This window comes from Mustela nigripes, chromosome 17, assembly GCF_022355385.1.
Source record: "Mustela nigripes isolate SB6536 chromosome 17, MUSNIG.SB6536, whole genome shotgun sequence".
In the NCBI taxonomy this organism is placed as follows: domain Eukaryota; kingdom Metazoa; phylum Chordata; class Mammalia; order Carnivora; family Mustelidae; genus Mustela; species Mustela nigripes.
The window spans coordinates 56,640,158-56,661,915 of NC_081573.1; the positions used below are offsets into that span (position 1 = coordinate 56,640,158).

At 58.6% G+C, this 21,758-nt stretch overlaps 2 protein-coding genes across 6 annotated transcripts in view; one reads left to right on the forward strand and one right to left on the reverse strand.

Moving 5' to 3' along the window:
• Positions 1-8,672: 8,672 nt before the first annotated feature.
• The window catches only part of C17H16orf74 (chromosome 17 C16orf74 homolog), a 29,542-nt gene continuing 16,456 nt past the window's right edge, over positions 8,673-21,758 (reverse strand). For 2 of the 4 annotated variants that reach the window (XM_059381485.1, XM_059381486.1), the window contains 2 exons: positions 11,340-11,483; positions 8,673-9,196 (listed from right to left, as the gene is read on the reverse strand). In XM_059381485.1, coding sequence (XP_059237468.1) covers positions 9,138-9,196; positions 11,340-11,483 — 203 coding nt within the window. In that variant the 3' untranslated portion in view covers positions 8,673-9,137. Of the gene's footprint in view, positions 9,197-11,339; positions 11,484-15,446; positions 15,512-15,537; positions 15,645-21,758 lie in introns of those variants that run through there. The other 2 variants (XM_059381484.1, XM_059381487.1) reach the window with 2 other exon arrangements.
• Positions 15,656-20,379, forward strand: LOC132004870 (uncharacterized). 2 transcript variants are annotated; one of them, XM_059381482.1, is made up of 3 exons: positions 15,656-17,870; positions 18,080-18,430; positions 19,101-20,379. In XM_059381482.1, the coding sequence occupies exons 1-3, from the start codon at positions 17,837-17,839 to the stop codon at positions 19,277-19,279; spliced, it is 564 nt and encodes a 187-aa protein (XP_059237465.1). In that variant the 5' UTR covers positions 15,656-17,836; the 3' UTR covers positions 19,280-20,379. The 2 variants fall into 2 exon arrangements, with proteins under 2 accessions (XP_059237465.1, XP_059237466.1); XM_059381483.1 differs by having other exon boundaries at positions 17,657-18,430.

Here is a 21,758-nt window from a genome sequence, read left to right on the forward strand (position 1 = left end):
GTCGGGAATAGAGAAAAACAGAGTAATTTGACAGTGGAGAGACCTGACCAACACGACCTTGGGCAGGTGGCCAAGGTTACCACGGGCAGCAACAAGTCAAGGTGAGGGCATGCACCCCCGACAAAATGGAGGAGAAGGGCTCTTGACCTCCCGCGCCTTCCTCGCAAAATCCACAGTCCCAGTCCGGTCCTGAGATGCACATTGGACAGTACCAGCAGAAGGACATTCTGCCAAGCTCCTGGCCAGCATGTCTCAAAACTGTCAAAGTCGTCAAAAAGAGAGTCTAGGGGCGCCTGGGTGGCTCAGTGGGTTAAACCGCTACCTTCGGCTCGGGTCGTGGTCTCGGGGTCCTGGGATCGAGTCCCGCATCGGGCTCTCTGCTCAGTGGGGAGCCTGCTTCCCTCTCTCTCTCTCTGCCTACTTGTGATCTTTCTCTGTCAAATAAATGAATTAAATCTTAAAAAAAAAAAGAGAGAGAGAGTCTAAAACACTACCAAAGCCAGGAGAAGCCCGAGACATGAGGCCTGAGTGTATGTGCGATCTGGGAACAGAAAAAGGACATGAGGGAAAACCTGAGGAAGCGTGAATGAGAAGGGACTTTAGGTAATCACGGTACACAAGGGGCGCCGGGGGACGCCGTCATTAGACGTCTGCCTCGCTTTAGCTCATAATCCTGGGGTCCTGGGACCGACCCCTGTGTTGGACTCCCTGCTCAGTGGAGAGCCTGCTTCTCCCTCTCCCTCTACCCCTCGCCCCTCACTGGGTCATGTTCTCTCACTCTGTCAAATAAATAAAATTATAAATAAAAAGGATTTTCTCTGCCTCTCCCTCTGCCCCTCCCCCAGTTGGACACGTGCTGATGCTCTCCCTCTCTTGCTTTCTCAAATAAGTAAGTAAATAAATAAAATCCTTATTAAAAAATTAAAAATAGAAGCGCCTGGGTGGCTCAGTCGGTTAAACATCTGCCTTCAGCTCAGGTCATGATCCCGGAGTCCCGGGATCAAGCCCTGCATTGGGCTCCCCGCTCAGCGGGGAGTGGGCCTCTCCCTTTCCTGCTGCCTGCCTCTCTGCCTACTTGTGCTTGTGCTCTCTCTCTGTCAAATAAATAAATAAAATCTTTTAAAAAAATAAAAAAAAAAATAGAGGGGTGCCTGACTGGTCCATTTGGGAGAACGAGTGACTCTTGATCTCGGGGCTGTGAGCTCAAGTCCTGCACTGGGTGTAGAGATTACTTAAATAAATCAATTAATTAAAAAAATTTTTAAATAGAACTACCATATGATCTAGCAATGACACTACAATTTACCCAAAGAATACAAAAACACCAATTGGAAGGGATGTATTTATAACAGCATCGTGCTCAATAAAGCCAAGCTGTGGAAGCCAACCACGTGTCCACGAGACTAATGAGCGGATGAGGAGGCGGTGGCGTGTACACACAACGGAACACTACTCGGCCGTGCAAAGAATGACATCTTGCCATTTGTGGCGACACGGATGGAGCTAGAGAGTATACCGCGAAGTGAAGTAAGTCAGAGAAAAGCGAATACAGATGATTTCACTTGTACGTGGACTCTAAGGAACAGAACAAATGAGCAAAGGGGTAAAAGGGAGAAAAAAAACAAGAAACAGACTCTTAACTCTGGAGAACACACGGGCCGGGGCGGAGGGTGGGGGATGGGTAGCATGGGGGAGGGGGACGATGGGGCGCCCTTGCTAGAGGAGGACGGAGTGACGTGTGGAAGTGTTGAATCGCCGTGTCGTGCACCTGAAACTAACACCGCACTGCCTGTTAACTGGACAGGAAAGGGTCCTGCACCTGGGGCACCCGGGGGGTCAGCTGGCTGGGCACCTGCCTTCGGCTCGGGCCATGACCCCGCGGTCCTGGGATGGAGTCCCACGTGGGGCTCGCTGCTCGGCGGGGAGCCTGCCTCTCTCTCTCTCTCTCTACCATTCTCCTCCTTGTGCTCTCTGTAGCTCTGTCAAATAAATAAATAAAATCTTTCAAAAAGAGAGAGAGAGTCTTGTACCTAAAAAAATAATAGTGTATAAAAATCGGTTCATTGGGCGCCTGGGTGGCTCAGTGGGTTAAGCCACTGCCTTCGGCTCAGGTCATGATCTCAGGGTCCTGGGATCGAGTCCCGCATCGGGCTCTCTGCTCAGCAGGGAGCCTGCTTCCCTCTCTCTCTCTCTCTCTGCCTGCCTCTCCGTCTACTTGTGATCTCTCTCTGTCAAATAAATAAATAAAATCTTTAAAAAAAAAAAATCGGTTCATTAATTTTGACAAATAGACCAGAGGAAGGTAAGGTTAAGGGCAGGGGAACCTGGGTGGGCACTGTATGGGAACCCTCTGTATTATTTTTTTTATTATAAGATTCTTTTTTATTTTTAAGATTTTATTTATTTTTTTGATAGAGACACACCAAGAGAGAGAGCACAAGGAGGGGGAGTAGGAGAGGGAGAAGCAGGCTTCCCGCTGAGCAGGGAGCCTGATGCGGGGCTCCATCCCAGGACCCTGGGATCATGACCTGAGCTGGAGGCAGACGCCTAATGAGTGAGCCACCCAGGCACCCCTCTCTGTACTATTTTTGCAACTTTTCTATAAACCTAAAGCTATTCTTTTTAACATTTTTTTAAATTTTATTTTTTTGAGAGCGAGCGAGCATGCACATGAGTGGGGGAGGGGCAAAGGGAAAGGGACCAGCAGACTCGGCGCTGACGGGAGCCCGACTCGGTGTTCCATCCCAGCACCCCGAGATCGTGACCTGAGCTGAAGTCAGATGCGTAACTGACTGAGCCACACAGGCACCTCAAATCTAAAGCTGTTCTGGGGAAAGGGGCTTTCTGGGGAAAGCTCGGGTCATGGTCTCAGGGTCCTGGGATCCAGCCTCGTGTCGGGCTCTCTGCTAGGCTGGCAGGGAGCCTGCTTCCTCCTCTCTCTCTGCCTGCCTCTCTGCCTACTTCTGATCTCCACCTGACAAATAAATTAATAAAAAAAAAATTATTCTGGGGGCAAAAAAAAAGGTCTGTTAAAAAAAAGTCTTGGGGTGCCTGGCCGGCTCTGTTGGTGGAACATGTGACTCTTGATCTCGGGATCCTGAGTTCGAGCCCCACGTTGGGTGTAGAGATTACTTAAAAGAAAAATCTCTCCTCCAGGTTCCCCCGGCCCCTTTGCACTCCCACGGTGGAACCTAGCGCCCCCTTCAGGGCAGTCGGCACCGTGGTACTTTTGGTCACAGCAGCATTTCGGCGGGGTGGAAGGGGCACCTTGGCCTTCAGACCTTAAAGCCGCAATGACAGAGGTCAATGACAGAGGCTCATGAGCTCCACGGGAGCTTTCTGCGATGACTGAAGTGTCCTACCGCCGTCCCGTCCAGTGGGGGGGCCACTTAGCCCCGCGTGGAAACGGCATTTGAGGTGTCCGCCACCGCGTTGCGTCTGGGGTCGTGCGGCTTGGGCTGAGCACGCTGGGGCAGTACCTGGGGTCCAATCTGCAGAGTGTGTTCATTCCGCCGTTGATTAGTTGACCTCGCAGTCTGCATCCCGGCCACGGGGAGCCAGCCGTGTCCTCGTGCGCCAGCGGTCACTCCGGCCCACTGGGCCCCGCTGCTTGGGACTGCGGATGCAGGGGCGGCTCCTCTCTGGCGGCGGCCCACCATGAGGTGCGGTTCTCCCTGGGCAGCGAGGCGGGGGTCAGCTCTCCGGGGCCTGCGAACAGGATCCTGAGCTCCACGGGAGGTCCTCTGGGGGATGCCGGTCAGGTCAGGGAGTGACCAGAATAGACTCACGTTCTAGGTACAAGAACTCTGGTGGCCGCGGTGGGCGTGGGCCTGTGGTCCAGCAGCACGAGGCTGTGAGCAGAAGCCCAGGTGAGCCTTGGCCATGTCCTGGCCTCGGGCAGCCCCAGGGGTCCCGGAGTAGAGACTGTGTGAAACCAGAGTCCATAAACGTCCACCAGGGCCCATAAAAGCCCGGCAGCCCCCAGGTGGCCAAGGGAGTTCCCCATCCACCTGTGGCTCCTGGCGGCCGCCCCTCCTGCGGGGGCCTGTGCGACCCTCCACGCAGCTCCCAGGGCTCCGGGGTTGGGTGGGGGGGAGCCGTCCTGCCAGCCACCCACGCACATCTCCACGGAGCCGGGCGAGCGATCTCAAATGGGTCTGACATGGTGCGAATACACTCTTGTGTCTTTTTGCCATCTGCTGCTGTCATTAAAACACTACATTTCCATCTGCTTTCACACTTTTCTCCCCTCCCCGCTCCCCTGCTGGAGGCGCACAGCACGAATCCCTCGCGGTGGGCCGGAACGTTCCCGTGCCTCCTGGAACCTGGGAGCTTCTCCGGGACGCGCCAGGTCAGGGGCAAACCGGCCTTCTCAGGGGTCAGATGGGCTAAGGTCGGTCTAGTTCTGTGTCGCCAGTGACCAGCAGCTCCGAGCCACACCTCATGACCCACACTTGGCGGGGGGGGGGGGGTCACTCACAACACGCTTTGTGATTGGCTTTAATTGTATGCACGACTTTGGCATTAGGAGTAAATGAAAAATATAGTGCCGACCTCGGTGTCCGTTTCTTCCAGGGTGTCTTCCAGGAAGAGCGGACTGAAGAAGGGGGAGTCAGGGAGCCGTGCCTTGGGCTCCTAAGTCATCATTCCAGACCAGCCCTCAATAGACACCCACCTTGCCCCCCCCCCCTATATAAGCACCCCACCCCCCAGACCTTTTATTGAAAAAGGAATTCGGCGGCCTCTACCCTGGCCGCAGACTTTTATTTTTTAAGTTTTTATTTTTAAGTAATGTCCACACTGAACGTGGGGCTTGAACTCACAGCTCCAAGGTCGGGAACTGCTGCTCCAGCGACTGAGTCAGCCGGGGGCCCCCGGACCTCCAATGTGGTAGTTTGGGTTCTACTTTCCCGCTTGTCTCTGGGATCCCAAGGATGACCCTGCCAGCACAGCGTCCCGTGATGGGAGCAGACGCTACCCCCTCAAGCGATAAGGCCCGCCCTCCGCCGGCGAGGTCTCTCGTGATTGACCCAAGACCGCAGTGCATTTGACCTTCACTGCCGGCTGGCACGCACCCACCGACCTTTGCCCCACGTTCTCCTTAGATAAACTGGAAGTATTTTCGGCACTTTGGAGACAGCCTTCAAGCTGCTAGTCCCCTGTCTTCTGGGTGTTGGCCTCACCGAAATAAATTCCTTTCTTGTTTTCCTACCGCGGCGGGTTTTGTCGGCAGCGAGTGGGCGGTGAGGTCTGCCCGGGAGCTGGGACCAGACGCTCTTGCTTCCCTGCGCCCCGGGCTAGGTCGTGAAGGGTCAAGCCCACGCAGGTGGTTGTGACCACACGGGTGGGCCTGGTGGGTCTTCTCTGACGCGGCTGTGCTAACGTCAGCATCCCCGCGAACATTCTGGAGGACTCTTTGGGTCCCATGCCACATGTTAGTCTGGGTTCTGCGTGTTCACTCGTTTAATCTTCCCCCAAAGCCTAGTTATCATCCGCACTCGGAGATCGAGGAAACGAAGACTCAGGGACGCAGAGCACCTGTTCGAGGCCCCCCGCTGATAAACGGGGCACAGGAACTGACCTCAGGGTTCAGGCTGGGAAGCAGGAATCCACCGTCAGTCCCAGACTCCGCCCCAGACTTCCGAAAACATAATCTGCATGTGAACCAGATGTCTACCGGGGAGCAGCTTCAGGCCTGAGAAGCACTGGTGTAGTCCAGAACATTCCTCAGAGTGCACGGCACTAGGGGGAGGTAGGGGGTGCTCATCCATCCAAAGGGGGGGACCCTGGTAGGACCAGCTGGCCTTGAGAGTCCTTTGCCTGCCTGCTCCCACTCCCAAGAAAGCCCCAGGTGCTTGTTCTGGAATGCTGGGCTCCCCTAGGCCCCCCGCACATACCCCTGGTGGACGGCTCTGGATACCCCCCTCTCACCGCCCACCCCACGTTCATACCTTCAGTGTCAATGTAATCCTTAGGTCCCCGGGCACTGTCTCCACTCCCCAGCTGAGAACAGAGGCCCAGAGGGGTTGGCGACCAGCCCGACTGGAATGAATACCGCGGATCGGCAGTCTGATCCCTGCCAGGCACCAAGGAGGGATTTTACGGAGACTGTTTCACTGAATCCTCATCTCCCCATCTTATCCGCACTTTCTAGGCGAAAAGAAGCTTCAGAGAGGTTGAGTGACTTTCCGAAGTCACACAGTACAACGTGGGTCTTGCTGACCCCAAAGTCCTTGCTCGTACCTACACCCCCCTTCTTTCCGACAGCTCCTATGTGGGATGCTACAGCTGCAGTGGGGGGCCCTGCTGCTCCTTGAAAGCCCTCCCAGGGCAAGAGCATGCACTGAGCAAGCCCCCTCCGCCTCGGCCCTCCCTTGTGGGGACACAGAGCATGCTTGAAGGCAAAGGCTTAGGGACAGGTGCTGGGCCGCGTCACGGTGTTTGCTGCAGCTCGGGGATGCAGATGTCCCCAGGAAAGGTCTCTCTCCTGTTACTAAGGATCTGGCTTCATCGAGGATGGAGGTCCTAGCTACAAGAAGCACAAAGCCAGGGACTGGCACAAACACCTTGGGCGCCATGAGAGCAAGGAACCCCTGCAAGAAAGCCGGAGCCAGCATCCTGGGACTGAGCAGCCTCTGACCAAGCCCCTCCTGCCTGGGCTGTAGCTCGTAGCCCTCTTGCTGTTGCCATGGGCACTAAAAGCCTGGGATGGAGCCGGGATTAGCCACAGCAGGTTGCTGAGTGGGCTGAAGGCCTCTGAGCTGTGCCGGGGGGAGCTGTGGGGCTCCTGCCGCGCCCAGGCTTGTGGACCTAGTTGGTCTTCAGAGCTCCTGCCCAGCAGCCCCTGGGGCCCAAAGCAGGGGATTAGGGCCCCACGTGATAAGCAGGAGCTGTGAATACACTCGTGTGGATGGCACCCTCATGGACAGCACCCTGGGGAGTGGCTGGCCACAACAGGAGACACACGAAGCCGCTGTGAACCCGGCTCCTCGCGGCCACCCACCCAAACACCAGGGAGCGAGACATCGATGTTCGCTAACCTAAGCCGAGTTTGGGGAGCCTGTGTCGCCGAGTCTCTCTGGGTTGCTACAAATGTTCTTTCTCACGTTTCCGGAGGTTGGGAAGTCTGAGATTGAGGCACGAGTACTCCGGCATCTGATGACAGCCTTCTTCCCGGGACGCATTTGGCCATGACCTCTCATGGTGCGATGTCTCGGAGGTCTCTCTTGTAAGGGCACCACTCCACTCCCGAAGGCGGCAGCCGCATGGCCTGGTTACCTCCCTGCTCCCCCCGCCCATCACATGGGGCACTAGGTCTCAACATGCCAGTGGGGGGGGGGGGTCCACATTCAGCCTCGAGTGGGGCTTGTTCGTTATATAGCAATGTCAAAGCAAAAAAGAACGCTGACTAATACTTCTAGGAGTTTCCTCTAAGAGACTCCTATGAGTTCGATGTGCTCAGAACAGCGCAAAGTCACGGAAACCTCGTGCACCTGCCGTGGGTGAGCTCAGGGAACACGCGGCCAATGCGACGGTGTCATTGCCTTCTGGAATCTTGTCTTCGCTTTTTAAAAAGATTTTATGTATTTATTTATTTAGAGGGAGCAAGCCCTGGGGGAGGGGCGAGAGGGGGGAGGCACTGGGGGAGAGGGAGCGAGCAGACCCCCCAGAGAGTTTTGGCCTTTGCTCTGGGCTCCTGCTAGGTGACCTCAAGGCTCTAGGAATGTCCTGCCTGATAAGACTATCTTTGTTTACCTGGAGCCTCCGCCTCACAGAACAGGCTGATGGTGTGATTTACAGAGGGGCTGGGGACTGAGGTCACCGTGTGGGCAGCCAGCTGTGTCTACGTGGCCAACCCCCAGGGAAAACCACGGACCATCCCCACCCCCCCACCCCCCCACTCCCCACCCCCGCCCCAGCTCGAAGGCGCTGCCCTGGCTGGCGAGGCCCGAGCGTGCGTCATCCCGGAGGCTGGAAAGTCAAACGCTGCCTGCGAGACGTCCCTGTGTGCTCTCTCCTGGGCCCTACCCTTGTCGTCTCTGCCCTTTGAGGATTGTCATCTACATTCTTTTGCTGTAGGAAACCATAAATACAGCAGCCCGAGTGGCTTTTCTGAGTCCTGAGTCCTGAGTCCCTCTGGTGAATTCCTCAACCCAGGAGTGGACTTGGGGTCCCTCCTGAACCGCAGGTCCCTCCCCGCTCCCTGTGTGGCCCCGGATCACCTTCCAGATCAAGTCTTTCCCCACAAGCCTTTGCTCTAGGATCTGCTGCTTCAGGAAAGGGACAACTCAGCGGGGGCCACACAACCTCTGAGGGAAGCCAGACACAAGGGCCACTGTCAGAACAGTCTCGAAGGGGAACGGGGCACCAACGATTTCATGTTCTTGACAAAACCGAACCCAGACCCCCTGCCTCCCCGTCCTAGAGATGTGTCATGACCAGGATCCCACAGCTGGCGAGGACGGAGCTGGGACTCCGTCCTCGCCATGCCTTGGCCCACAGGCTCCTGTGGCCATGTGTGAATCAGGAGCAGGGGTTGGGGGGGCACGACTCTCGGAAGCCCCCCCCCCCCACGGCCAGCCCCACCCCTCCCTCTGCAGGAAGCAACTCTCTTCACCTCTGTACCTGTGTGCACTCCATCGCCGCTGCCAGGCCCAAGAAGTGGGGTTCACTGATGGTGACAGATGACCTTTATTTGTAACGCAAAAAAGGAATTACAAATCACCTTCTGTACTGCTTGGAAGTCTGTGAAACAACGTGTAAAAAACGGAGCGGCCGCTCTGCAAGTTCTTGTGTGTGTTGGCCTTGTGCGCACCGGTCGGGGTGGCCCAGGGCTCAGGGAGGGGACTCTGTCCAGAAGAAAGCCTCTCCCCACGCCCCCGGCAGCTGCTGCCATGACCGCACGGCGTGAGGGGTCTGGTCCGCTCAGCGGGGCCTGGGAAACATGGCCCTGGGGCCAGCGGATCCTCTGCTCTATTTGCCACCTCGCAACCGGTCGGGCTCCTGAATCCCTCGTTCTCCCGTCCAGTGTCCGGCGGGCTCGGCGCATCTGTCCCAGGCAGCCACGGCCCCAGGGACATGTGGATTGGGGGAGCTGGAACGGGGCGTGGGGACACTCTCCGACCTGTGCCTCCTCCTCAGGCCTCGGGGTCTATCTCTCCATCCTCTGGGCACGACCCCGTCTCCTCCAGCCACACTAGGAGGAAAAGGAGGAATCAGCATCTGGGTGGGCACCCACCGCCTCCGGTTCCCTTCCCGACAGAGCTCTAGGGCCAGAGCCTCTGGGCTCCCCACTTTGTCCACCACCTCGCGCTCCCCCCACATACAGGCAGGTAAGGGTGCCGACCCCGTGACTCCCTCAGCCCGCACCCAACGCAGAGCTCGCTCGCGGCGCTGACCGAGGTTCCTCGGCTTGTACCCCTGGGCCCCATCCTTGGCTCAGCATCTCCTGGGAAGGAGGCGCCTTCAAGGCCGGGGCTGCACCCGGGGTCCGCACCTCCAGGCCCCTGTCCTAGAGATGGGAAGTTGAGGCCCGGCAGTGGGTGGGGAGACCTGCTCCAAGCCTGGGAGGAAGGCCCAAACCCTCAGCCTGGGGAGGCCCAGGTCTCTGACAACCCCTTGGAGCCAGGAGTGCTGGATAAGGTGTCACCCAGGTCTGGTGGTCTCTGCCCGCCCTAAATGCCACGGGTGACAACATGAACAGCACAGCCTCTGTGCAGGGCATGATGTCAGACCCTACCTGTCCCGTCCCCGGTCCTCCCAACCTGTCAGAGGCACCATTTTACAGATGGGAAAATCGAGCCTCAGGGATGTAGTACCTCTTGCTCAGTGTCACTAGGTGCTAAGTCACAGAGCAGGGATCGAAGCGAGGGCTTCTGACGCCGAGGTCTGCGCCCTTTATCCCATGCCTCCGCTCTCTGAAAGGGGAAAGGCGGAGGGACGGGGCCCGGCCAGGTAGGACTGGAGGGTACGGCCCTGCAGGCTCTCTGCGCTGACCCAGCCCGGAAGCTACTTGCACTCACAGGGGCCTCCTGGGGTTTCGGAATTCCTCTGAGCTCAGGGACTCTGACCTAGTAAAGTAGCCCTAAGTCTCCCCACAATCACCTTGGCCCTGGAGGCAAGGAAGGTAGTTATGACCCCATTTTACAGATGGGGTCACCAAGGCTGGCAGGACAGGGAGCCTGATGGCAGAGCAAAGGGCCTGAGTCTCTGCTGTCTGCACGGAGCTCTCTCGCTGACACAGGAACAAGAGACCAGCTCTCTCCCACCTTGCTGTGTGCCCCTAGGTGAGTCACTGTCCCTCTCTGGACCTCAGGGTTCCCATCTGAGGGCATTACTCACAGCCCTCAGTGTTGGCAGGAGAACAAACATTGTGAGAAGCCTTCAGCCTGGTACCTGGCTCTTGGGAAGGTGACACAGGAAGGTGACCCACGGTGAGAATGGCCCAGCCCCGAGGGGGTCCAGTGGCTTTCCCCCGATCACCTGCCCTGGTAGGGCAGCTCTGGACTTAGGAAGAGTCTACCCCACCCCTGGCTGGTGGTGGAGGACGCTATCCACCTGGAGGGCACCAGGAGGATGCCACAGATCACACGGCCGGCCCTAACTCCCAACCCTGCCACTGACCAGCTCTCTAGAGCGAGTGTCTTGACGTCTCTGAACCTCACTTGGCCCGCCTGTAAAACAGGGACCTGGCCTGGAGTTACCCTGAGAACTCAATGAGAAATCACCCAGGGCTAACATCAGTACTTTTCACTCCTCCCAGCGGCAGCCCTGGCACCGAGCACAGGCATGGCCCCATCAATCTCTCTAATGAACAAACAAGTCACCCCATTGGCTCCAACAGCGTCCACAGTGTCCCCAGGTCGGGGCCCCGGGGCTGCACCCCTCTCTGGGAACCGGTCTGTCTCCTGCCTACTCCCCGCAGCCAGCAGCATCTCGAAGCCTGGGGAGCAGCTGGGCCCGGACGTGGTGTGTTTCCGAGCCTGCCCTGTCCAGCTGAGCTGCTGTGGCTGGCAAGACGAAGCCCCCGTCCCCCGCTGGCCAGGGAAGGCACCTCCATCCATTACCCTGCTGGGCCCCCCTGGCCCCATCCAACAGGCGCCCCAGCTGCTGTCCGGGGCTGTCGCGTGAATTACTTGATAGGCCGCGTCTCGCCGGGGCTGGCGCACGCGAGGGGCCCTTGGGGCAGCGGATGCAGATCCGAGCATAAATTTTTAACCGACCCCAGCAGGTGGGGACGTGAGCTCAGACGCCCCCGGCACGAAGAGGGGGGGTCCCCGCGAGCTGTCCCCGGCCAGGCCCCCCAGACACGCTGGGCAGCGGCGGCCCGGCGGCCTCACCTGTCTGCCCGGAGTCCCGCGGCAGCATCATGCCCGTGGGGGTCGGGGGCGTGATGATGATGTTGGGTACGTCCAGGTGCTTGTCGCTCAGGACGGGGGCCTCGTCATGGCTGCTCCCGCCGCTGCTGCCACACATTTTAAAGCCTGAGGGGGCGGGCCGTGGGACACACACGTACACACACACGACAGGGAGACAAGCGTCAGCGGGCGCTGGGGACTGGCGGGGCGGGCGGCCTGCCTCCCTCCCTCAGTGCCGCTCCTCGCGAAGGACCGGGCGGTCTGCCGGCCCCCGCTTTGCATACACGGGGTCGCCGAGGCGCGGGGCCACAGGATGACCTGTCCGCGCCGGCCTCGTTCGGGCAGGGCACTGAGTTTCACCTGCTTTGTTCACTAACGTGGCCCCAGAGTGGCGGGCGCCCAGAACAGGGCTCTCAACCCGAGCCTGCCCCCCAGGACCCCTCCCCCACGTCTCGGACCGCAATGGGGGGGGCAGGTCAGGTGTTCTGTGTCCTCCTGTGTCAGTCTGGGCCAGCTGTGCTTTCCTGGGAATCTGCCCATTTCCACCCCGTTGGTGACTCTGTGGTCCAGGGGCTGCCGGGGAGAGGTTCAGGGGGCCCGGCCACGCCCCGTTGCAGACCTCCCGCTGACAGAAAGGCACCCGCTGACCCGCAGCACACGCCTCGCTCCATTCCTCCCTGAGTCGGGGGAACACGGCACGCTAGAGAGCAGAGTGTCCGCCTAGAGAGCAGAGTGTCCGCCGCAAGGCCTGCCTTCTCCACGCCCCCTCCCGCCCCCGAGCCATCCGAGCCCGGGACAAGCCCGCCGTGCCGTCCCTCAGCATCTCTGCTCTCCTTCTGTCTCCCTTCCCAGGCCCCTAACCAGTCTCTCCGCAGGAAACCGCAAACCTGACCCTCCCACATACCTGTGGGACCCTCACGTCCTCCTGACCACCCGGCTATAAGCGGTGGCTCCCAAAGTGTGTTTCCCGGAACGCTGGCCTCTGAGACTCCCTTGGGAAGGGGGTTCCACGATCACACAAGTTTGGGAATACCACATACCTGAGTGTTGACTGGATCCCATCTAGTCTATCCTTGTCTTAGAGATTCTCATGCAGGTTAGAGAATTAAAGGCTCTGAGAAGTCCTGCAACAGGGAAGCTGCTTTCATAGAGCTTAACCCTGGGCTTCCTGAACTTAAGTCACCTCGGGGTCTGTTTTGGAAGGAATGCCTGTTACCACCTCACAGAACCATGAGTTATGACGTACATTTTGGGAAAGGCTGATCATGAATCACGCCAGCCTTCACAATCTGGCCCAAACTACCTGCAGTTTCATTCCTTGCCATTTCATGCACTCCCCAAACTGCTCAGTTTCCCAAAACCCTGGGTTCCCCCACGCCTTCAGGCCTTTGCCCGTGCTACTCTCTCTGCCTGGAATGCTCTTTCTTCCTTTGCCAGGGCAACGGGCTCCTACTTACCCTGCAAAGCCCAGCAACATGGGCTCTCCCTCAGGGAAGCTGTCCCGGCAAATGCCATCCCTCCCTCCTTTGTCCGTCCACCCTGATTCACTCATCCGCCTCCCTCCAGCTCTGATCACACTGTACCAAAGCATCAGTTCTTAGTTCTGCTTCCCTTTGCAGAGGGCGGCCAGTGCCTCACTCCTTGGTCTCCCTTGGGCCCGCACAGTGCCTGGGAGAGGGCAAGCGGTGGGCTGTCAACCGGGAATGAGAGACACCTTCGGGCACTGCCGAGCTGGGTGTTAAATCCTTGCCTCCAGCCCCCACACCTCTTTGTTCTTCACCCCAAAGAGCCCTGGACTGGGATGACATTCGCTCAGGTATCTGGGTCCCTGTCCCAGCAGGAGCTGGGGAATGGGGTGACTCATTCCTGCTGTTCCTTGATGGTCCCTGGGGGAGGGGTCGTGGTTCTCCAGCTTGTCTCCTAGAGGTGGAGTCTGATTTGCCTCCCCTCCCGTGTAGATGGTTTCAGCACGGATTCCTGCGCACAGCATCTGACGGAAAGCATGGCGTGGGACTTCCAAGACAAGGTCACAAAAGATTGATGCTTCCTCCTTGCCCTCTGGCTCTGGGGGAAGCCGGCCACCATGCTGCAGGGCCAGCAAGCAGCTGGGCATGGGGGTGTGTGATGAGGGACCGAGGCTTTCTGCCAGCAGCCCTGTGAGGGAGCCACCAGGACACGGGGTCCTCCAGCCCTGCCACGCATTCGGACGACACAGCAGCTCTGGCTGACCGCTTAAATGTCGCCCCACAAGAGGCCCTGTGCCAGAGGCCCCCGGTGCAGTCGCTCCTGAATTCCCAAGCCACAGACACAGAGATAATCCATGTTCAAGCCACTGAGTTTGAGGGTAATTTGTCACACGGAATTGGAAGCTGATGCAGGCCACAGAGTTCGCCCCGACCACAGGAGGAGGAAGAGACAGCAGGTGCACAGTGGGAAGGCCGGACCCGCGATGCTGTGGGAAAATCACGGGGTGCTTCTCAGGGTGACCCTGGTCCCCTAAGGGGTGCTCCTTTGATGGGCACCTCATGCCTGGACTGTCAAAGACGGCCTGTTCGAAGCTACAAAAGCATGACCATCAGGTGACCTAAAGCAATGGAATCAGGCCAATTTCTTGGCCCATCTGCAGCGTGACCCGGGCTGTGCGCTCGGAAAAGCCGCCAGCAGCAGCAGCAGGCACAGTGGTGAGCCCACTGGCTCTAATTCAGGCCAGCTGCTCGCTGCGGGTGCCACGTCCCCTCCCCGGGCCTCTGTGTGATTAGGAGCCTCGTGCTCACCTTCTAGGAGGCCACCGCCAAGCCCCTGGTCTGGGCCCTCGTCACACTGGACAGTCCAGCCACGCGGACTCGGAGTGACACCCAGAGGGACTGGAGACAGACATGTCTCATGGGCAGTCAACCGTGCCTTTGTAATCAAGTCCCAATGTGTTTGTGCCTTTGGGCTGCCGGGACAGAGGACCACAGATTGTGGGGATCCAACCACAGGACTCACTCTCCCCCAGTCTGGAGGCCAGACATCAAGAGCACGGGGCCTCCAGAGCTGGCTCCTGAGGTCGTGAGCGAGATCGGGCCCCATGCCTCTCCCCCTGCTCTTGGTGGTTCTTGCCAAAGTTTGGTGTCCTTTGGCTTACAGACATATCTCCCGAATTCTGCCTTCGTCTTCACACGGCTTCTCCCTGCGTGTGAGTCTGTCCAAATGTCCCCTTTTCCTAAGGACACCGGCATATTGGGTCATGGATTATAATCCATAATAATCCATGCCAGATTATTACCTCACCTAGGATGTCCTCTTGTTAACCCGTCACGTCTGCAGGAACCCCATTTCCCAATAAGGTCACATGCTAGGGTCCTGGGGGCTAGGACTTTGACATATGAATTTGGGGGGGCACAGTTCAGCCCAGAACCCCCAGTAAAAACTCTGAACACTGAGGCTCAGGCGATCTTCCCTGGTTGGCACACTGTGTGTGTGTGTGTGTGTGTGTGTGTGTGGCACGTCTACACCAAGAGCGTCACACATCCGGGGCTCTGCGGAGAGCACAAGAGCTCTGTCTGGAGCTTGGCTGGACTCTGCCCTACACACTTCCTCGGTCTGGCCGATTGGAATCTGTGTCCCTTCCCTGTAATAAATCATCACCACGAGTACAAGAACTTCCAGTGAGTTCTATGTGTCTTTCTAGGGAATCATGGAAGCCCTGAGCCCGCAGCTGCTGTCAGGAGTGAGGCTGTTCTCCGAACTGTGTTCCCTCTGACTTCCTGTTTTCACTGAGAAAACGGGGCAGCCGGACCCACGTCTGTGGGCCGGGAGAGGACGCGGCGGCGCCTGGCGGGCGCCTGCTCCCTTCCAGGGAACTCAGCCTCCGTCTCCCTGCACGGCTTCTTCATCATCACACCAAAGTCAAGCCTGGACCGGCTCAACCGGGCAACGCCCCAGCCTCCGCCCCAGCCTCCTCCCCATCCTGAACCCCGATCCTACTTCCTCCCTGGGGTGGTGCTACCCTGAAACAGCCAGGCTGGTCAGTTCTGCAAGAAGAGGCCGTGTCTTCCCCACCAGATTCCAAGCCCCTCGGGAGCACCCACGGACGCAGTCGCCAACCTGATGGAAAGAAGGACCGGCCAGAATGTGAGGCCCAGGAAAACCAGCTGCAGGAGGCCGTCTGGTTATCACCTGTCAGGGCCGCACTTACGGACCACTCGCCGCAGGCCAGGCGCGTGACGGGGGCTTTCTCCGTCGGTCTTCATGGCTCCCACTGAGCTGAGAAGTCTAACCAGACCCATCTCATGGATGTGGACACTGAGGACCAGAGGGAAGAAGAACCTGCCCTCAGTGGAACAGCTGGGCAGACCCTGAACAGTCTGTCTGACCCTGACGACTGGCGCTCCTCATAACCACAGTGCTGCACAACGGAGCCAGCGAACTGCCTGGAAAGAGCCAGGCGGGAAGAATTTTCCATTTTGGGGGCTCTGCAGTCTCCTGCCGCTTCACGCGGCCATCGTCACAGGACATCTGCTACTGACAGTAGGCCAACGAACGAGGGGCCGGGCTCCAATAAAACCTTTTCTTTTCCTTCCTTTCTTCCTTTCTCTTTTTAAAGTAGACTCCAGGGACCCAACATGGGGCTGGAAACTCACCGCCCTGAGATCAAGACCGGAGCTGATACCAAGAGGGCGATGCTGAAACCAACGGAGCCACCCGGGTCCCCCACCCAGTAAAACTTTATTGACAAAAACGAGCAGCGGGCCCAAGGGCTGTGGGCCGCCAGTGGTCCCTCGGAAGTCAGGAGTGTGGATCTGGAACAGCCATGCCCGAGGTTCTAACAGGCAGTAACAGAACGCGAAAAGCCTGAGCCTGCTTAACGCCAAAGACAAGAGCAAAATCTGAGCCCCGGCTGCTGTTGTCAGTGACAGTCCCTGCCTCAGATGGGGGTGCTGGGCTTGAGGAAATGAATGAGTTCACGTCAAGCACTTGCCTGGTGAGCCAGGGGCCTAGAGGGTGCTCAATCCCTATTAGCTTTCTCTATAATCATCCATAAAGAGCGTCTCATGGAGTGCTGGCCACAAAAGGAGGCTCTGATTATTGTTATCTCGAACGGGAGGGAGCCTCCCTGCTCCCTCTCCAAGGCCACTTCCTCTTCGAATATTCCCAAATTCTAAAATAAAATGCTAATGGGGAAGAGCCACACTCTTCCCTGGGCCCCACATTTGCATTTTAACAGGTTCTGGGAGCTCGGCGACAAAGCCCACATTCTTAATCATGAAGCCTCGGGTCACTCAGTGGGCCCTGGAGAGATGCTCAAGGCAGAGAGGAGAGGAAGGGGGGGGGGTTGGGAGGAGCAGGACTCCAGCGAGTCTTAAACCCACCCCCACTCCGGGGTGGGGGCTGCCCCGCCTCTAGCAAGAGGGAAAAAGCTCTCAGGAGATAAAGCCTACTTTGGGGATTAAAACCAAATGCCAACCCTGCCCCAGACAAGGAGCTCATTTGTGCTAAGGCCAGAATTGTTACTTGTTAATTATGGGCCCGCCTCACGCCATTAAAAACCCATTTCCTGAAGGGGTGGGCTTGGCTGGGATTCCAGGGGGCCGGGCCCTAAGGAAGCAGGGGATGGGGAGCAGAGTCCAGTGCCCCAGAAGTACTGAAACATTTCGGGATGCCACAGGGAGGCTTTCTAGCAGGTGGAGGTCACCTGACTTGGACAGGGCCCTGCTCTGGGGCACGCTCTGCTCTTGGTCCCCGGTCGAGAGCAGGCCCATCTGCCAACACCCTGGCCTCCAGGACCGGCCTTCCCTGCGGGTGAACTGGGGAGATGCTGGGGGCGCCTGGGGGGGCTCCGTGGGTTAAAGCCTCTGCCTTTGGCTCAGGTTATGATCTCGGGGTTCTGGGATCGGGCTGCGTCGGGCTCTCTGCTCAGGGAGGAGCCTATTTCTCCCTCTCCCTCTGCCTGCCTCTCCGCCTACTTGTGATCTCTCTCTCTCTGTCAAATAAATAAGTAAATAAATATCTTTAAAAAAAGAAAGAAAGAAGTGGGGAGATGCTGTGCAGCAAGGCCAGACAGACTTCCTCGGAGACCTGGCTCTGCCCCTTTCCCCGCTCGAGGGGAGGGGCTTTCCAGCTTGGCTGCCCACTGGGAATCACGTGGGAAGTATGAAAATGACCAGGGGAGGACCCACCCCCAGAGCGCCTGGGTTCACTTTTTTTTTTTTTTTTTTTTAAAGGGTTCCAGGTCCCACTTGGGGATTGAACTCATGACCCTGAGCTCAAGACAGGAGCTGAGATTAAGGGTCGGATGCCTAACTGACTGAGCCACCCGGGCCCCCCCTGGGGCTGCCGTGGATTTTTATAAAAGTACCCAAGTGACTGTACCAGCAGGGGCAGGGGACCCGCGAGCTAGGGTGACTGTGGGAACACAGGGCACGACTCTGAGCCTGTCTTCTGGCTGCAAAAGGGGTTACACCAGTTTTGCAGGCAGGAAGTACCAGGCGTGGGGCATGTGGCTGCCGAGCGTGGGAGACACGGCCAAGGGTGAGCCGCTGGCCGGCGCCTGGGGGAGCCCGGGGTTGGGGACCGCGCCGCTTCCTCACACCACCCCGTGGGGTGGGTCCGGGGCTCTGGACCCTCGAGAAAACCGAGGCTCAGAGAAAGAAGGTGCTGGGAGGGTGGGGCCCGGTGGCTCCAGGCCTGAGCGCTCGCCCTGCCCCTCCTGGCATCCGCCACCCCTTCTCATCCTTCAGAAGCCCAGAGCCAGGCCTGTGCCCAGGATGCCTCGGTTCCCCCTTGCGGCTCCCAGCTGCCCCCAGGCCGCTCCCGGACCACCACCGACACCTGTGGCCCTGGGCAGGCTGCGTGGCTCACGGGCGCCCCCTGCTGCTTCTTTGGAGAATGGCATGCTGACTGGTGCCCGGCTTGGAGATGGCCTGGGACCATGTCCCCGGGGCTGTGCCCATCTCCCCAAAGGCGCCCTCACACACACACAGTGGCTCTGTTGGGCTCACGGTGTGGTGGACACCGGAACATACACCGAGGCTTCAACACAGCCGGCAGGGAACCCCCTTTGGACCTTGTTTCTTCCCTGGCCAAACAAGGTAAGTCATGGTCCCCACCTCCAGGGCCGCTGAGGGGGACTAAGACGCGCTGAAGTCCACACCCTCGCTGGGGGTTGGGGGTGTGTGGGGGTGTGTGGGGGTGTGGGGGGTTGGGGGGTGCAAGTCCTATGGGCGTGTGCTGGCCCTGCGGAGCGTGCTCTGAAAGCGGATGTGGTTCTTAATAGCGCGAGATTCTGGCCTTAGCACCTCCTCAGATTGAGCCAATATTGAGCACCTACTGGGTGCCGCCCAGCGGCTCTTACTCCCAGCCCCCTGAGCACAGGTCAGAATCCTGGTCCCACCCTTGCTGTGGGACAGCTGGGGGGAGGGCAGCTCCCCCAAAATGTTCCTGGTCCCAACTTAACCCTCGGAGACCCATTTTCCTGGTTGGATCAGACCAGCCCAAGGCTCCGGGGACTCTGGACCCTGACTTTCAGCACTGCCAGTGGGCTGGGACCCCGCCTCGCTTGGCCCCGGCCTTCTCACCCGACTCTCCCTTCCCTTGTGGCACAGAGCCGGGCCCGCGGAGGTGCTCAGTCGGCAGGGGGTGAGCGAGTGCCCGCTATGTGCCCGGCGTCGCTGCAGGTTCTGGGGACATGGCAGAGGAGGAAAGTCTCAGCATGTTTCTCCGCTCCTCCCCCCCCAAACCGTGCCTTCCTCCACCCTCCAGGGCCCCCAGTGTGGAAGCGAGGACCCAAAGATCTCAGCATCGGCTGGAAAAAAGAGAGAGGGCCCTGGTGTTTCAACCCGCTGTCGGGAGTGTGTGAGGCTCATCGAGGGGAGTCACCAGGTGCTCCTCCCAGTGAGGCCGACAGCACAAGAAGCCCATCTTCCAGAGAGGCACACTGAGGCGCAGAGGAGTCAGGCCGTGCCCAGGGTCACGTGGGAACGGACATGGAGCCTGCCTTCCCAGGGACAGCCAGCAAACACTTTCCAGAGTCTGGGTCAGCAGTAAGAAGCAGATGATGGGAAGGAGCAGCAGGGTAGGGTCAGGAGTCCGCAAAGGACTCCCAGCGGGGCCAGTCGGAGGGCGGCAGGAGACAGAGGGAAGGCCAGGGCACTTGGGTCAGCTGCAGCAGGCACAAAGGCCCTGGGGTGGGAACAGGGTGCGCTGGGGCCAGCACTAACTCCTCGAGATGACCAGATGTCGATTCAGTGTAGGTCTTTCAAAAAACACGCCGACAACTGCCTCCAAGGGTTTCAGATGCACTTAATCTTTTTTTTTTTTTTTTTTTTTTTTCATTCCAATTAAGCAGAAAGCCTTGCATTATTATGGACCAGGCCAGGGCGGTGAGGACGGTTTTACCTTTTGGAGGCAGCCTGGGCCCAGTGGAGCCAGCAGTGGATATTTTAAATCTCTTTTTAATTAAGGAAAAAGCCCCAGCTTGCGTCAGGGATGAGCTGCTGGAGCAAGAGCCCGGGAGGAGGAGCCGGAGAGAGGGAGGGGCGAAGGCTGGGGCGCCTGGGTGGCTCAGCGGGTTGAGCCTCTGCCTTTGGCTCAGGTCATGATCTCAGGGTCCTGGGATCGAGTCCCGCATCGGGATCTCTGCTCAGCGGGGAGCCTGCTTCCGCCTCTCTCTCTCTGCCTGCCTCTCCGCCTACCTGTGATTTCTGTCAAATAAATAAATAAAATCTTAAAAAGAAAAAAGGAGGGGTGAAGCCCCCCCCTTCTGTGCCCCCTGCAGCCCACCTGCCCACCTGCCCAGCCGTGCTGCCGAGCACCAGGGAGGACCCTGGTGCGCTCCTGGCCCCGGCTCCGGACCCCAGCCTCTCTGGGAGGCCTTGTGGGACTCGGCCAGGGGGCTGAGCGTGCAGCGGCGCCTGGCCTGCGGCAGATGCCGCTGAGTGCAGCTCCGAGGTCCCTACGCCTGGTCCTGACCACTAGAGGCTGTAGCGCCCTCTGGCGGTGACACCGAAGAATGGCTCCAGAGGCGGCCAGGGCTCCTGGGGGTTGGAGTTACCAGATGAAATACAAATTAAAGAACCAAAGAAAAAAAAAAAAAAAAAACCCAAAAAACCAAGTAATTTTTTAGTAGAAGTTCCGTGCAACATTTGGGACATACTTACACTACACAGTTACTCCTTGTTTACTTTAAGTTCAAATGTAACTAGGCATCCAGTCCCCCCCCCACCGAAATCTGATAACTCTAGGTAATGGGGTGGGGGTGGGGAGCAAAACACCCTTTCCCCCCGTTAAGAAGTCGAGAACCACGGTCATAGCTGTTACAAATCACCCCGATACCTCGGCCTTTCTGAGCAGGCCCTGGAGAGCTGCTGGTTTCGTTTGTCCCTTGCAGCAGGGAAGGAGTCACCGGACCGGCCGAGGACGGCCAAGAGTCACAGGGCCCTAGTGGCCCTACTCTGCCTTCCGCCAGCTGTGTGGGCTGAGCAACTTTCTTACCCTCTCTGAGCCTCTGTTTGCAAACTCACAGACAGGGTGACTGATCCCTTATTAGGATCAAGAACTTTCACCCTGGAGAGTGACCTGTAACCCGCAGGGCCCTGCTAAGGTTGTGTGAGCTTAAGTGGAAGGTGTCTGGGGAAGCCTGGCCCAGAGCAGCACTCAGCGGGCCTGGGACTGTTACCACTGCCACCAGGGGCCCCGGGAAGGAGTTTTCAGCTGGTGCCAGAGGCAGCAGGTGGGCAGGGCCATCCTGAGCAACGCTGTGAGCCCCGGGGACCGGGATGTGCCCAGCTGCGGGAAGCTGACGCAGGGCAGGGCCCACGGATGGGCGGCCACACAGCAGAGCAGATCAAAAGCTCTGGGCCAAGTGGCGTTTGGCATTGGGGACGCAAGAGCCACCAAGGACAGCTGAGGCTGTGGTTTCCCCCAGGGAATCCTCCAGGGAGGCCTGGCTGCCTCCTTCCGTGGGCTCCTGGGCCAGTTCCCTGGTCACACGCCCTGTCACCCCAGAGGCAGCACCATGCCGGCTATAAAAATCTGGTGACAAATGACGTGCGAGGGTGACAGACAGGAAGTGCACTCAGCTCTGTCCCAGGGTGTCCCAGCCCTCGCTGTGCAGAAACGGAGGCTCGGGACAAGTTCCTGCCTCCACCCTGGGTCTCCCCAGTGACTTCAGAGGAGGGTCGGGGGCTTGGGCACCTGCTCAACAAAAGAGGTGACACACCCAGAGGTCAGGGACAGGGAAAGGACAGAGGCAGGAGAAAGCCACCAGTGCTGGTGGGGGTGGGGGTCTGTTTCTCCGCGAGGACACTGGCGGGTGTGTGCAAGGGCACGGGGAGCGGCTCCCCGACAGCCTGTGACCCTGCTCTGCCCGAGCACCGCACGTCAGTAAGAAGGCAAACCTCTCCTGCGGAAACGAAACGC

Coding starts and splice junctions, on each gene's coding strand:
- LOC132004870 (XM_059381483.1), top strand. CDS start 17,837: ATGTGGCTGCCGAGCGTGGGAGACACGGCCAAGGGTGAGCCGCTGGCC. Junction 18,431..19,100: donor TTCTTCCCTGGCCAAACAAG/GTAAGTCATGGT, acceptor TCCACCCTCCAG/GGCCCCCAGTGTGGAAGCGA.